Raw genomic sequence first — 17,471 nt, 5'->3', positions numbered from 1 at the left:
TTGAGTTTCATCCCGATCGTTTTGAAGTTTTAGTTTGTAAAAGAAATAGCTGAAATGTAAGTTGCCACTGAGAGATTTTTTGCTGACATGTAACCTATAAATAAAACTATTTGCTCTAATGTATAAGGGGCCATATTTTGCTAAGGTGTAAGGAATCCTGGGAATCCTTAAAGCATCTTAGTCCCTGCTTGTATGTTTCCTGGGTATTTTCGGCTGTTGTTAGATGTAACAAGTTATTTACTTAATTTCTAACATCAACTTCTGAAATTCTACTGGTATTTTTTTTGGTATATTTTTTTTGCTTGTAAAGCCATTTTCTGAAATGTTTTAAATTGTTTACGTGACAGTGCATCTGCGATATTATTTTGTGTACCTACTATGTGTTTTGCTTTGAATACTATGTTGTTGTTTTTTTTAACAGCATACCTTTCGTATCAAGAAGATGATTCATTTTTGTTTTATTGTTTGTTTGTTAAAAATTGACTCCAGTTCATGGTTGTCAATATACTTAATGATCCATTTGTTCTTAAAGCACATTCCGCTCCATATGTAAATGGCTAATACAATGGGCACCAGCTCCAAAAATGACTCTTCTTTAAAAAATCTCTAATTCTTATTATGTTGGCCAAGATCAGAAATCCCATCTATATTCCCAGTATGCACCACATCCCAAAATTTTTGATATTGAATCAAATTTGGATTCTCAAATAATCGAAAGAACATTAAGTACATTTAAAATACCAAAACCTTTTATAACCCATTAGCATCGAATATTCGCTTTTTCAACACTTTACGCCATTATTACTCAGGAAAAACTAAAGCCTAGGCCTCTTGAAATCATAGGGAGCGGATATTTAAATAAAAATGGTGCTCAAAAATAATCATGATGAGGCATTGAAAAATTACTTTGTTAAACATCATTCTGCTCTCAAGTTGATATCTAAAGATGCTGGAGTTCCTTATTGGCAATAACTATGGAGTCATTGCAGATCATAATTTGCGAAAGTTGGAATTCCCATTAACAGAATTTGTGCACTTTTATACATATATTATGTGGGCTGGCCTGTTTTTGCAATCCCAGGAGACAGATTTTATTCAAAAACTTCTACATGAAAAGAAAATATATCTTGTAGTAGTCTTCAACTCGACATCGAGATACACCGATGACGTTTTATTTTTATAGGAATTATGAGATGCCTTGTGTAACCGGTCGACAGGTGATGCTTACACATCCTAGGAATCTGACCCCACTTCTGTTATATCCTGGAGTCCGTGTTTGCAAGTCCTCTATTTTGTATTCCTTAACGGATTTATGGGATTGATCACTGTTCGTTATCTTCAACTTTCATTGATCACTGTTTGTTGTCTTCGCTTTTTTTTTTTATAAACAATATTCACTTTCATTTATAAGTTCAATCCATATATCACATTAAACTCTAAATAAATGATACCACATGCGTCCTCCACATCTATTTCATATCTATATATTTTCCTGAGCAAAGTTGTGAACGGCAAACGAATAACTAAACTTTTTGATCAACGTGATGAATTCAGCTTTTCTATCTCTATACTCATGATCTTCCTTTATCAACTGCATTTATTGTATAGATAGCTCAACTTATTCGACACGTGAAAGCACATTTTCCATATGATCAATTTTTTAAACCAAGGTAGTTTAAGAACAAACAAGTTGATATTAAGATGCTTCAGCAGACTCGTTTAAAGTAAACATTTTCCAATTCTCTGTGGACGTTATGATTATGTAAGTTGCAAATTCATTCTGTCCTTAGATCGCATGCTGTGGGACACGTTTAATATGAATATTAGACTGTTCTTTACATATTGATTTTATTAACAGATGACTTCTTTTACCTGTTTATGATAAAAGGGCTAACGGTGGGTTAGCATGGAGTGATATCTCGTGATTGTCACATGATATAATTTCTGGTATTTCCAGGGGTTTGTGTTTGCCCTAATCTCAATGATGTAAAACTTATACGGTACCAATTTTGATGCACCAGACGCGCATTTCGACAAATAATGTCTCTTCAGTGATGCTCAACCGAAATGTTTGAAATCCGAAATGATGTACATGTATTCTTCATAGGATTTATATGATTTTGTCATAATTTCACAAACATACATTGTGCAATAAAGCATATCAACAAAATTCGCGATTTTCTCGTTATTGCAGTGTTTGGTGAGAAAATAATAGCTCTTTATTTTTGTTTTCAATATATTCATTTGATTTTGGTTGTAAGAGATTTGAACTTATGGCTTTCTACTCAAGTACAGGCTATACAATTAACTGATTGGTTATTGAATACTGAGTATAAGTTTAATGATTCACGTTAAAAGTAAACGAAATCTTCATTAACCTATTATGACTCAAAGAATTTCTTTAGAAATCTAATATAGAGTTACCAGTTAATACAAACATTATGTTATGCTCTGTGTATTTTGACTAGTTCGTCACGCAGTTCATTTTGGTATCTGACAGATACATTAGATTGATCATCTTTTGACATTGGTTATTTTTGTTCTAAAAATGCCTCAAAACGTGGATTCGTTGAGAGTAAAGGTTTACATGTTCGAGGCACAACGCAGAATTCAAATTATTCTAAAACGTATTCCTGTTATTTGATTAAAAGATAACACATGTAATTAGAAAACGTTTTCCTTTGCATGAAATGTATGATAAATGTAATCATTGTCTTTTCAACATATTTTATTGAAAACAATGTAATAAATAGAAGAACATCATACAAATTACTAGATTCTTTCCTAAATATAAGAATGGTAGGTATGAAAATAAATTGTAAATATAACTAATACATACATTGGTACAGATAAATTGAATTACAATGCACAATATGTTTTGTCATTGAATGTTAAACGATAAGATAAACATTTCACTATGAACTGTCTGTGCTGATCAAATAGAGTAAATAAATATATATCCTTAAATACATTTACTTCTGTGTTTAGTAAACCATTTTTATAATATTATGATGATGATTCTGATGACATACGGCCTAGATAAGCTTCAGTAATACTTTCAACACGTTAAAAATTGAAATTCCCGTTATCTATCGAGGCTGCCATAATGTGGAACTATTTTGTATTCAAGATCACAAAAATGAATACTGTTGACGTTACACCGTCTGTTCCGGTTTTGATGAGATTCTAAAATCATCAAATATGTGTATGTGGTAGATTTTACGAATAGATAGGTTGATGCCTTACTGTCAAGCAGTTAATTACAATAATGCGAAAGGGAGATGTACAAAGTTGTTTGTTTTTTTTCGAAATTCCTGACCCAACCAAGTCATCTGAAAAGAAAACACTATGTAAACTGTGGACCCATCATTTGCGTAATGACAAGTTGAGGTTCGAGACATTTGTATGAAGAAAAATGTACCGTCTGGCTGGTCTGTGACTCGACTGACGTCTTCTTTTCTTAATTTCTTCTTGCGAAAGAACGGGTTCAAATTTACACGGCTCCAAACTTAACTGTTCGGGACTTGTCATGTTTACAGTGCCGTTGATAATATAAACCGCAACCGACGGTTTGACGTCATCAATAAAATTTCAATGGCCGTTCTCGTAGCGGCGGGTAATTTAAGATACATGATAGATTGATATTGATTTAATTGTTAATCAAGGATTTTTGTTGTTAAAGTCTGTCATTTACGATATCAATAAGTAATTATTTATTCATAAAAGCAACAACGAGGTTAGGGTTGCCTTTCCCTCAAAGGAAATTTGAAATTGCAACAATTCCTCGTGATAAATTAAAGACTAGATATTTTGACATAATATACAGTTGCAACAAAAACGAAAAAAAAGTAAACATTCATGTATAGTGATCAGTCTTCCAAAACATTACCTTGTTAAAAATCAATCTGATTCATGCACAAGTACTCTGAAGTTGAAATACAAAATATGTCGGAGTTCCTCATTGACAATATCTTGGTAGTATTTTGTGATAAATCATCCAACAGTCTGTCGGAATTCCCATGGGCACGAATTGTGCTATTTTGTTAGCTAACCTGTTTTTGTTATAATTTTATGAACCAGTATATTCAAAAGCTTCTATATAAGGTAACATATATGGCTTTGACCTTCAACTCAACCTTTAGATACATCGACTACGTTTTATGTATTACCAATGATCATTTTCATCAATATGTCGATTCGACATATACCCGATATTTACCTGTGAACTCGAAAGAGAAGATACCATAGAATCCTTCAAATCATCTTCCTACTGAGATTTTCTATTGAAAATAAATATTAACGACAAACTAGCAAGACAACTATATGACAAACGGGATGATTTAAGCTTTTTCATCGTCAACTTTCCATATTTATGTCGTAATATTCCATTATCACCTGCATATTGTGTTTACATATATATCAACTGATTCAATTCGCAAGAGCTTGTTTTATGTATGATTGATTTGTAAATCAAGGCAGGGTATTGACGAACAAGTTTATGTTAGAGGGTTTTGAATAGTATCGTTTAAAGTTACCATTTAGCAAATTCCATGGTTGTTATAATGATCTAGTTTGCCAATACAAACCATCATTGGGTCAAATGCCGTTTGATGTGTTTCATACCGATTCTTAGGCCATTCTTGACACACTGACTTACACTAAGGATTACTACCTTTGCCAGATCGGAATACATGGCTTACAGCTGATGTGACCAATCGACAAGGGATGCTTACTCCCCCTAGGCACATGACCCCCCTCTGGTAAATCCAGAGGTCCGTGTTTGACTAAACTCTGTATTTTATATTGCTTATAGGATGAAATTGATCAATGTTCGATATTTTCACCTTTCATATACACTATTATCTATAAATCAAAGAAGTAACATTATCTTAAATGATCTTGTGATTAGCACGCTACCATGTCTATTTTGTTAATCAGATAATCTCAGATAACATGTTTGAGAGTCCACTTTTTTTTAGTCTGTTTGTGAAATTATTGCCACAAAGGCCAAAAAAATTACCGTAGATGACACAAGAAGGAATGCATGAAAATGTATGAAAAATGAGTCTAAAACAGACGAAATCGTCATGTACTTCGTACAATACACGCGCTTTTTTTCTTCTGTGTCGTTCAACTCCAGTTCGCTTCGGTGATTATCTATTACAGTCGTGTCTGATGTACAACCACATGTTTTAGTTTTGTGAACAATCCAAACTAGCTTCCTTGAAATTAACGATCTTGGGTTTTTATCACTTTCCGTGAAATAGATGTCTGTAATAATAATCACACTGAAGGTAATCAAAGAACTGTAAGTCAGAAGGACAAGCATGTAAATAGAAAATAACGAGACTGTGATACTGGATTTAGGAATATTGGAAGTAACCAAAGTAAGAAACACGGATAATGACAATAAAACGGTTACAGCAAACGATATACGTTCACCGGATTGCACTGGTACAATGTAGACAAAAAGATTAATAACTGATAAAAGTAGGATTGGAGCGAAAATGTTCATCATGAAAAATGCACTCCTCCGTTGCAGCTTTATCATCACTTGAAATACAGAATTTTGAATTTTATCATCTATGAAAGATGTGGTACGAACTGTAAGAAGTTTCCAAAGTGGGTTTTCTTCGAAATTGGAAAGGATCACTTTACTGGGAATAAAGCACACTTCATCTGGAAATGCCAAAGGTATGATGTCAATATAGCAGGTGTGGATATCGAAAGGGAAGTATCTGGAATTTGGTGAACATCTTGTAGAGGATCGAAAAGCAAGAAAATAGCTCACACTTCCATTATAAAAATGTATCACAGGCAGGTCATCATTTTCGATGGCAAACAGATCGATCGCGTTCATGTTAAACAATTGCGGTTTCCACACTTCTGTCTGAGGGAAACGAGCAAAGACTATGTTATGATAAAGTGCTGGATTCCATGTCAGAATTTCATCTTTCCACGAAAGATACACACCAATAGCAACAGATAGAATCCCAGCTATTTCATCGTAATCTATGATAGATTTCGGCCAAAAGTCTACAAAAACCTTCACAGAGTTCAAGTAATTGAGAACGGGTCTCAAATTCCTTGAATAATTTGTAAGAAGTTTATCATGAAGATATTTCTGCATTTCGTAAGTAATTTCATCACAATATGTTGAACGCGTTGTTGAATGTAAGAGCAAGAAAATCAGAAAGACCCTCCTGGAAGAAATCATTCTCTAAATGAAATAAATCTTAAATCTACGATCACATACACGTACAGCTTATCACGCGTACTATGAAACTTTAGATCATAGAAATCACAAACGGAAAATAAATACCAGTCGACATGGCTCACTGTCTTCAGCAGATCAATTCTGTGATAAAAGTGCTTTATTGGTGTGATACTTCCACTTCCGGTAAATCCCTGGGTCCGTGTTTGCCTAACTCTCTATTTTGCAATCCTTATAGGAGTTATGAGATTGATCACTGTTCGTTATAATCCCCTTACATAATGGTAGCAACTTCAGAGTAAGTTTTGTATTTTAAATGTAAACACTAATTTCCATCGATTTATTTGCTATTAAATATACGTACACAAGTAATGAAAGGATAATTTATTTGAGACCCATTTACAAAGAATGACACGTATTTGAAAAACACAATATTTCATTATTAAGTTGGATCAATTGATTGATCTTGCTACATACTGTGGAACAACGGGCGATATAATGTAAAATTTAATGTCAACTTGAAAGGTATTTCTGAACTACATTGAAATGGGTATACCTTGAACGAAGATACTTCCAATCTGGTACTTTTCAATGAGATTTACACCATTTATTACTAGACGATTCAAACGCAAGGGAAACAACCAATATATTGTAAGCATATTGAATATTAGTTTCAGGTTTATACTCCAAGTCATGTTAAGGCATAGAAGGCAAAATGATCTACGGATAACTCAGTTTACTTGATACCAAAAATTATTTGCATTATTGAGTGCAATTCCTAGTAGTGATGTTCCATTATTACCTGCATATGGTGTGTATACATCTCAGCCGATTCGATATACAAGAGCTTATTCTGCGTAGGATCAGTTTTTAAATAAGCGATGCAGGCTACTGACAAACAAATTGATTTCAACTTTCAACAGTCTTGTTTAAAATCAGCAAATTCTATAGTCGTTATGGCGATCTAGTTTGTCAATACAACCTATCATTGGGTCAAATGCTGTCTGACGTGTTTCATACCGATTGTTAGGCCGTTCTCGTCACACTGAAATTCGTTTTGAGGTGAGTAAAACATTTTACTTTTACATTTTCACTTGGTTAATTTTACGGTCCTGGGATAACTGTTGTTTCAAAGTGTCTATGATTTTGTTTGATAACTTATTTTGTTTGTATAGTGTGTATTTATTTAAGAAATAGGAGTGAGTAGAATGTATTCATATGGCTCTCGTATTTTTAGTATCATAATGTGAATATAATTCATAATGATTCTAAATTGTTTAAGTTACAGTTAATGCAGTTTAGTTTCAAGTGAACTAAGTGTGTAATTTGTGAAGTAAGCATTTAATGTAAGTTTAAGTAATACAGCGCTACCACGTGTAATTACATAAGTTCTCCTAAGTAATGTGGACTATGTGAGTAATGACTTGTATTAATGTGTACGTAACTTAATGTGTATTTATTGTGTGTGTAGGCCACGGTGTAATGACTCATGGTACTTGGTGTTCCACGTAAACCGGACCAAATGTGGACATCCATTGCTATTAACGAATACCTGAGCCAGCAGTGGATAATGATTATGTACAATATAAAGTGAAAGCGTTTGAAATCTTGTTTTTGATTGTTAATAATGGAAGCCATCCCGGTCAACCTGTAACAATGCAAACACATAATAAATTTGTATTTCAGAAAAACATTTAAAAGAGGTATAGCGCATTTGCTGACGATACGGCCGACTCAGAAATCTAAATGGAAAACACCGGTTTCGTATAATAGACTGGCGTGTTATATTTAAATATAAGGCCAAGGTTTTTGATGTTTCGTTAACCCCTATTTGGAATGATGAACAGTACAATATTTTCATAGACCTGTGCATTTATATTACACAACAACCCTTTTACATATGGCATTACTTAACTCACTGTTCTGACATGATTGCAGTGCCTTTAATAAATGTAATAAGTTCATTTGCCTTTGGTTGATAATTCGAGTGTTTAGGTTTGCCTAAATATCATATGACAGTTGCTACATGAGTTTTTATATTTTCTTTTGAGAAGTAAAACTGTATAACACTTCTTTTCCTCCCTTTTTACCTATTACATGCTGTGCATTTGTGTCCTTTTTCTTGTAGTATTTGTTATACCCCCCGAACGAAGTTCAGGGGGGGGGGGGGTATATAGGAATCACTCTGTCTGTCCGTTTGTCTGTCTGTGCAGATTCGTGTCCGGACCATAACTTCTTTATTCTTTGACTTAGGCATACCATATTTAGAACACAGGTGGTTCACCATGAAACGATGTGTCGAGTACCGTCATGACCTCTATATGACCTTGACCCTTGACCTCAAGGTCAAAATTAAAGGGTTTTTTTTTACAATGGATTCGTATCCGGGCCATAATTTCTTTGTTCTTTGACATAGGCATACCATATTTGACACATGAGTGTATCGCCATGAGACGATGTGTCTTGTACCTTCATGACCTCCATATGATCTTGACCTCAAGGTCAAAATTAAAGGTTTTTACAATGGATTCCTGTCAGGGTCATGCCTTCTTTGTTCTTTGGCATAAGCATACTATATTTGACACATAAGTGTATCACCATAAGTTGATGTGTCGGGTACCTTCATGACCTCTATATGACCTTGAACTTTGACCTTAAGGTCAAAATTGATTATAGGGTTTTGACATAGTCATACCATAAGACATGGGTGTATCACCATGATACTATGTGTCATGTACATTTATTACCTCTTTATGACCTTGACCTTTGATCTCAAGGTCAAAATTATAGGTTTATGCCATGGATTTGTGTTCGGACTGTATCTTCCATTTTTTTCTACAAAGGCATACCATATTTTTACACTCAGGAAAGAGGTAATTTATACCTATTAACAACACCCTTGGGAGATTGGGGTAAGCGGGGGGTATTCTTAGTGAACATTGCTCACAGTACCTCTTGTTTAGCTTTTCGTCAGTCACATTACGGTTTGAAAATCCTGAGCACACAGGAACATGTTAGTGTAAACAAACGGAACTACAATAATCTCGGAATAAATTCTCTTTCTTTAAATCGTAACTTGCAAATATTAGAAGTTATGATGAAAATGACTGATATTTGTTATAATATATGTATCACATTTAAAACACACCCCCCCCCCTCAAGAAAACGACCCCCAAAAAAAATGAAAAGCAAAAAAAAAAAAAAAAGTTTGGAAAAATATTGGACTTGAACTCGGAATGTATGGTTTAAGTGTAAGATTACCGAACACCTAAACCATTTGGGCCACCCAGGCATGTGAGTTTAAAGGTTTAACGTTTGACAGGCTGATAAATCTCAAGGTAAACTTTGAGAACGGTTTTTTTTCATATTTTATCCATTTTCAACAAGGGGGCCACCTTAAACCAAATTTCCTCAAACGAACTTATATACAGTCATAATCAAGTAAAACAATTTCAGTGTTTTATTTCTGGTTTAAGGTGGCCTTTTGCAACAGATTGCAATTTTTTATGCCCATTACGTTACATCTACTATATACTCTATATAATCACGGTGATGTTTATGCTTATCAAATAAACATATTATCAACATATCGATATCTTTATTAAGTAATTTGGGTAAACACAAGTATAAACTGACATTGTATAGCAGAATATTTGTAAAAAATGATATTCAAGAAAAAGGTATTTATGTAGGCGAAATTGGATACCAAGTGCGCTATACCCCTTTCTTCAAATAGCTATGTGCCAAATATTCCTTTAATCATTATATAGATGATAATGATCTGAAACTTCAGGCATGGTGCATTTTAGTATGTCTGTGGAGATAATTCATTTTGTCATAAAAACAACATGATTCATGATCTAGTCATTGTATATTATTTCTATGGTGTGAATCACAGGCAATAGCATCGCTTGGGGGTCGAATTTACTATATAAAGAGTAAAGGTATAGAACTCTAAATATAGGGTACCCAAGTTAGCCGATGTAAAAACAATAAATTAATTGATATAAAATTCTACTTTGTATTTTAATTTATTCATACATAATCAATCTACATTACTACCAAAGTTCATCCCGAAATTCCGTATACTTCCCAAGATATGCAGAAATGAACTCCGAAAAATGCCTGTTATTTTTTGGTTGACTTTTAGCTGGGCCCTGACACTATACGACTACACAGAGTGTTTGAGCATTGCAACAAGATATCAAATAAAATGTGCAGCATAAATATCATTTTTAAAATGAATTTCTAACCCCAATACATAAAATGAAGTCCGTAATAGCTCCAAGTGACTGAATTTTTTTAAACCGTCTGTACTTTCAAATCCCAACCATTAACGGTAGTTATGACTAATTACCCAAAAGAGATGGAAGGACCCATAACGATTTAGAGACTCAAATACTAATAATGATCAATATTGACTCATTATAGTACATGAATTATGCTAATAACAAGCCTTTATAAATATACAAATGTCTTATTATGTCTATTTTTATCTAAATCACAGTATCACAGGTGTTTGACGATTGATAATAATGATGTCAAAGTGGGTAGTTATAGGCACCGATGAAAATGATTGTGATAAAATGAAAGTACACACGGTTTTAAGTTTTCAGTCACTTGGAGCTATTACGGACTTCATTTTATGAATTGGGGTAAGAAATTCATTTTAGAAATGATATTTTATGATGTACATTCTATTTGATAGCTTGTTGCAATGCTCAAACACTCTGTGTAGTCGTATAGTGTCAGGGCCCAGCTAAAAGTCAACCAAAAAATAACAGGCATTTTTCGGAGTTCATTTCTGCATATCTTGGGAAGTATACGGAATTTCGGGATGAACTTTGGTAGTAATGTAGATTGATTATGTATGAATAAATTAAAATACTGAGTAGAATTTTATATTAATTAATTTATTGTTTTTACATCGGCTAACTTGGGTACCCTATATTTAGAGTTCTATACCTTTACTCTTTAGATAGTAAATTCGACCCCCAAGCGATGCAATTGCCTGTGGTGTGAATAAGTGTTGCATTTAAACCAATTGACTACAAAATGTGGCAGTTGTCTTCTATGCTACAATTTCGAACAAATGGGAAACGAATTTCAACGTATCTTTCAATGTTCAAAACAGAGTACATTATAGTAACTCTTACTTTAAAAGACGCAAGTCAAAGAAAAATTGACAGGCAGTTATTGTTCACGTTTTCGCATATAATATATGGTAAAGAAAGTGTTGCACGTCTCATGTTAATTTCCCTAAAGGTGTTGCATGAAAGATCGAAATAAGTTAATCAAATATATGATAAAACCAATTGGAACATATGTCTTGATTTAATAATTTTAGAAAATAAGTTTAAAAGACGTGTATTGACAAAATTAGCCAAAATATTTCGAGTTTAAATCAAGCAATAAGCGAATTATATTATTTTTAGCGTTAAAATGGAGGGGTATCCCCGAATTTCAGAAAAACTGCCTCCGTGAAACAAAATGAATTTATCATGAACATGTTCTTCGAGTTTTCCTCTTTAAAAATCTGGCGCTTTGAAATTTTGTTTCACGAGGGCATTTTTTTTGTAAATTATAAAAAAAAAAATGGAAACGACTTCACTGGTATTATTTTCAACTTCACCTGTACGTCAATTCTTCTTAGTAATGTATGGCCTATGCTTGGTTCAGTGGATAAGGTCGTCGACTCATATATATATATAAAGAGGTTTTCTATTTTTAAAACTACCGAGTTCGACTCCCTCACAAAAGCATTTTTTTTCATATTACGTTTTTCATTTAGATCTTTTTTTCTTAATTGAAACACGCTTCTAGTTTTTATAAATGTTTCACATCAAATATCTGTTTATTACCATGTGCCGAGTTTGAAATAAACTTCCATCCTGGACACTGTCTAGTTTGTGAATAGGACTCTCAAAAAACACAATGAATACAGCATGCAATACCTGTGTTTTAATAGCCGAGGCTGCTAACGAGAACTTGTATGTTTTTCTGAATGAAAGTTGTTGATAAAGGCATGGTGCCTTTTACGAAAAACCGTTGTGAACTATGCAAAGCTTTGGAAGAAGAATTATAAGGCCAAACAAGGTAAATAAGCGTTAAACAGTTTTTGAGTTTATATGTATTCCAGTAGCAAATTGCTATGTTGAATCAATTTTTACAGGTGCATGTACTTCGAATAATGTTGAACCTTATTAATGAGTATCAAACTTCCCATATTTTGTTTTGTGGTCAGAGTCATGTACAGTTGCCAATTGTTGGTTGTAGAAAATAATACATACGAGTATAAGAGCGTTTGGACTGTAGTATAGAATATTAAATATTTGATACACTCGTAACATGTAACCGTATACATTGTATCTGATATTCAGGAAAAAAGAAGACAATTCAATTTTCACGATTTAAAAAATTATCTTTAGACTACATGTATAATGTATTGACACATAAAATGTATTAGGTTTGCCCTTAGTATTGGGGAATCCTTCAAGTATTTAAATGGCAAATACGCAATGAGTATAAAAATGAATGAAGATCAGTTCTACGTCACGAGTGCTGGCACGGAGCTCCGATTAGGGAAAATTCCCGCTTCGGTGCAACACCCTCTTTGGTATATTCAGGGGTCCGTGTTTGCCCGACTCTCTGTTTTGTATTGCTTATAGGAGTTATGAGATTCATCACTGTTTGCGTTTCATCATATAAAATCCGGGTATCCGATGCAAAATTAGCCAAATAACGGTTTCAGTAAAAGAAAACCAGGTATCATGAACCTTGGTTTTACACTTATTAGTAGCCTGAACATGGAAGATGATCAGGAGATATATACTAGCGGAAAAAAGAAACTGTGCATTATTTGATATATGAAAAAAAAATAACAATGAACAAATTTTATTTTTTGTAATTCTGCTAACAAATATATTCGTTACAACATTTCATAATCCATTAATGTTAACGTCGAATAACTTAAATTTCAGCACACACGAAAGACACTGGTATTCGAACTTGAATTAACAAAGTTAATAACACGTGTGACCACCATTTGTATTCACGCATGCTTGACAACGGCGCCTCATTGATGCCACTAAAGTGTTCAGAAATGCTTGAGGAATGTTGTTCCAGATGTTGGTTAATGCCCAGCCTAAATCAGCCAATGTCATTGGCTGATTTAGTAAACGGCGTAGAAGTCGTTCCATTTCATCCCAGACGTGCTCGATCGGCGATAAATCGGGGGAAACAGCTGGCCAAGGCAAGATATCGACATTCTGTTGAACAAAAAAAGTCTCTGACTACACGTGCAACATGTGGCCTTGCGTTGTCTTGCTGCAGAGTGATGTGAAATTACTGTCTCTGTATGAAGGGTATCACATGGCGCTGAATAATTTCGTCTCGATAGCGTACGCCGGTGAGATTCTATTGACAATTTGTATAGGGGTCCTTCCACGTACTGTTATTTCACCCCACACCATAACGCTACCTCCACCGAATTGTCGACGTTGCACACCACACGCGTCCTAGTACCACTCCCCAACGTGACGATACACTCTACAACGACCGTCACTGTTATCCAAATGAAATCTAGATTCTTCAGTGAACAGAATATTGGCCCAGTCCTGTATTCTGAATCGCAGATGTCGTCTGCACCACGCTAGTCTAGCGATACGATGGTGTTGAAGCAGTATTGGGCACCTCGTTGTACGTCTTGGTCTGATGTTGTGCTCGCGAAGACGATTACGCACAGTTCTTGGACTGATTGGTCGAAGTCCAGGAATGTTACGAGCAGTTAAACTTGCTGTCTGGAAACGATTTCTCAGTTGCACAAGTCTAATGTGGTTGTCCTGTCGACTCGACGTCACACGAGGACGCCCAGAACGTGGTTGATCCCGAGTATTACCAAGATTGTTGGAAACGTCTCCATAATGACTGGGTGGTGTTGCGATGAACTCCAAATTGTCTTGCTACGATATTTTGTGCCATTCCAGCTTGAAGCATCCCAACAGCACGATTACGTTGGTTTTCGCCGAGTTGTGGCATGACAGAAGGGTAAATTTTGTCAAAACTAAAGTGCTTTCCTTAACGAATAGTGTCCAAACAAACCTTTTACACTTCTTACTCCAAACAGTATTGGCCAATAAAACTCGTGCGTATGAACACTTCAATAAACAGCATGTGTTCACTAACCATGAAAAAATCCGTGCATCTGAGTCGGGTACTATCCGGTATTGTTCAAAAACATCACTTTTATCAATTGTTTAGATTTTATAAATATAAACAATAAATATAGAAAAAATATACTAAATTTTATAATCCAGTTTCTTTTTTCCGCTAGTATATAAATATTGCATGTAGTTGAGGGTAACATTGACAATTTTCAACCCGAGAAAACCATTGTCAACCGAGGCGTAGCCGAGGTTGACAATGGTTTCTCGAGGGGTGAAAATTTCAATGTTACCCTCAACTACATGCAATATTTGTTTTATTATACTGAATGTTATGTAAACTGGAAAGCAGAAAAATTTACGTCTGTTGACATTTGATCAATCACTGTCATGCGATATTTCGTATTTCGATGCGGGTACTCTCGTTTATTACAAACGCTCAAACGACGTCGTCTAGCAATCTACGGCGAACCGTACGCGCATAAATTTGACGCATGTGATAATTTTTTATAATATCACCCGTTGTCAAGTACTGTTACCCGTTGCTAGATACTATCACCCTGGGGCGCGTGTTTTCTGTTCTCAGAGGGTAACAATATGTTTTTTCAAATGCTTCTCGACCAATCAGGTTCGAGTATTTTACATGAAAGTATAATAATATATTTTGACAAACCTCTCCAAAACTATTTCCTGATTAATTCAATATTGAAACTTCATGACAGTTCATATTGACAGGGGGCCATTTGTTATGAAATTTCCACAACTCGGATAAAATAATCAAGTAAGAATATTGATTGCATTTCGAATGAAATCTGGTGCATTAAAATTGGTACCATATAAGTTTTACATTACGACCCCTGGGTCGAGGCCTCTGCTGGTGGACTGTTAGTCCCCGAGGGTCTCTACAGCCCAGTAGCTAAGTACTTCGTTACTAGCTTGAAAATACGGATGTATATTTAATTGCCGTGATAAAATTTAGAAATTCACTTAAAAATTAAGGATTATCTCCCTCACGCATAGCTCTTGTCCTTAGACGAATTTGACTCCACTTCTTTTGGCACACTGTTTTTGGCTATAATAGCTCTAAAACATCATTGTTATTTCGGATTCCAATCATTTCGGTTGAGCATCACCGAAGAGACATGATTTGTCGAAAAGCGCATCTGGTGCATCAAAATTGGTACCGTATAAGTTTTACATCATATTAAAAGTAGCAATATTCCATTATCATCTGCATATGGTATTTCAGTTTTTCTACTGATTCGACACCCGAGATCATGGTCGGCGTATGATCAATTTTAGAAACGATGCAGGTTACTGGCAAATAACCTGATGCTACATGTACATGTACAGGAGTTTCAACAGTCTCTGTCAAAGTCAGAATTTCGCATATTGTCTTGGACAAAAACAACCTATAACATAACCAAGGCGTATTGCCCCTAACTTTGCAGCACTTGTAACCCGCGTTACATAATAACCTAATAAAAAGTTGAAGTTAACGAACAGACCCCTGCGCATACCAGTAGTGTGGGAAGAGTAAGCATTCCCTTGCGACCGATCACACACGCCTTGAGCCTTGTATCTCGATCGAGAAAATGGAGTTAAATTCAATGTGCAAAGAATGGTCTAACAATTGGTATGAAACACGTCGGGCAGCATTTGGCCTAAGAACAGGTTATATCGTTATAGTACCCAAAGAAGTTGCGAAATGCTGACTTTAAACGAGACTGTTAAACCCCCTGTAACATCATCTTATTGATCAGTAGCCTGTTTCGATTTAAAAACTGCGTATTGAATCAGCTGAGAGATATAATCACCATATGCAAAATATAGTGGAATACAGGTATTCCTACATAAATATGGGAAGTTGATGCTGGAATAGCTGAAGTCATTCTGTTTGTAAACTAATACGATACACACAAGAAAGCTTTGCGTATGATCAGTTTTTAAATCAGGCAGGGCTACTGCCAAATAAGTTGATGTTACAGGGGTTCGAAAACTCCATGGTCACTTAAACGATATAATTTACAAATACCACTTATCATTTAATCGAAAGTTGTCTGACGTGATTCATACCAATTTTTAGACTTTTCTTTTATTATTAAAAACATATTTCCTGCACTTCAATATTTTTGCTATCTTCGGACTCCATAGTGCGATGTATTTTACATGTAGGTGATGTGTACGATGTATTACAAAGGTGAAAACAACGAACGATCAATCTCAATATTACGTGCAAACAAAGATGGATTCCTGGACATACGAGCGGCGGGATAAGGTCCCACAGAAGGGGCAATCATCACCTGTTGACCAGTCGCACCTGACATGAGTTCTGTATCTCGATTAGGTAAACGTAGTAGTCCGTAGTCAAAATAAGTAATATACATTATACATACTTTGATGTAAAAAAAACAAAAAAACAACAACAAACAAACAAATGTTGAATGTAGGTGCTTACAATTTGTATAATTTAACTATCGGTAAGGTCCCGTGATAATCCGGGTTAAAATAGGTCCTCGAGACCCCTTGCTTGTCGTACAAGGCGACTGAATGGGGGGGGGGGGGGTTCCATCGGATGATGCCGCAAAAACTGAGGTTCGTATCACAGCAGGCGTGGCACGACAAAAATGCATCCCTGCTTAAAGGCCGTGCGAGCCGAGCATAGATTTAAAATTTTCAGCTATTCACTGAATGAAAAGATTCTTAGGTGGGACTTTAAACAATATACAACCTACCAACCAACTACAAATAAGCTTCCTTTCGATAAATCACACTTAACATTGTTTTCAGTTAAAGATCGGAAATGCACATTTTAGTATTCGAAATATGGCATGTGTCCTCAGGTGAAAGTCTTTGCACCTCAGTACGTTGTGAAGTGACGTTATAAACAATGGATGTTGCATGTGCAGGATGTATTATTTGGGTCAGGTGAGTGTGAGAGGAAGTGCTGAACTTGCGCCCTCTAAACCGAGCGTATATATGAGGACATCTCCGTTCCATGGCTCTTTTACAGAAGTCCCGGACCTAAAAATAGTAAATAAACATACAATGTTTCATAATGCATTAGGTTTGGATAACACGAAAATCGGGTTCCG

The 17,471-nt window shown here is 35.0% G+C and overlaps 1 protein-coding gene across 4 annotated transcripts in view; it reads right to left on the bottom strand.

The window, feature by feature from the left end:
* Window positions 1-13,092: 13,092 nt before the first annotated feature.
* The window catches only part of LOC125649534 (calcitonin gene-related peptide type 1 receptor-like), a 35,276-nt gene continuing 30,897 nt past the window's right edge, over window positions 13,093-17,471 (bottom strand). For all 4 annotated transcript variants that reach the window (XM_048877118.2, XM_048877119.2, XM_048877121.2 and 1 more), the window contains one exon: window positions 13,093-17,400. In XM_048877118.2, the coding sequence (XP_048733075.2) occupies window positions 17,167-17,400 (234 nt within the window). In that variant the 3' untranslated portion in view covers window positions 13,093-17,166. The remainder of the gene's footprint in view (window positions 17,401-17,471) is intronic.

This window comes from Ostrea edulis, chromosome 5 (genome assembly GCF_947568905.1).
Source record: "Ostrea edulis chromosome 5, xbOstEdul1.1, whole genome shotgun sequence".
Lineage (NCBI taxonomy): Eukaryota > Metazoa > Mollusca > Bivalvia > Ostreida > Ostreidae > Ostrea > Ostrea edulis.
This window is presented reverse-complemented; position numbering and strand designations above follow the sequence as displayed.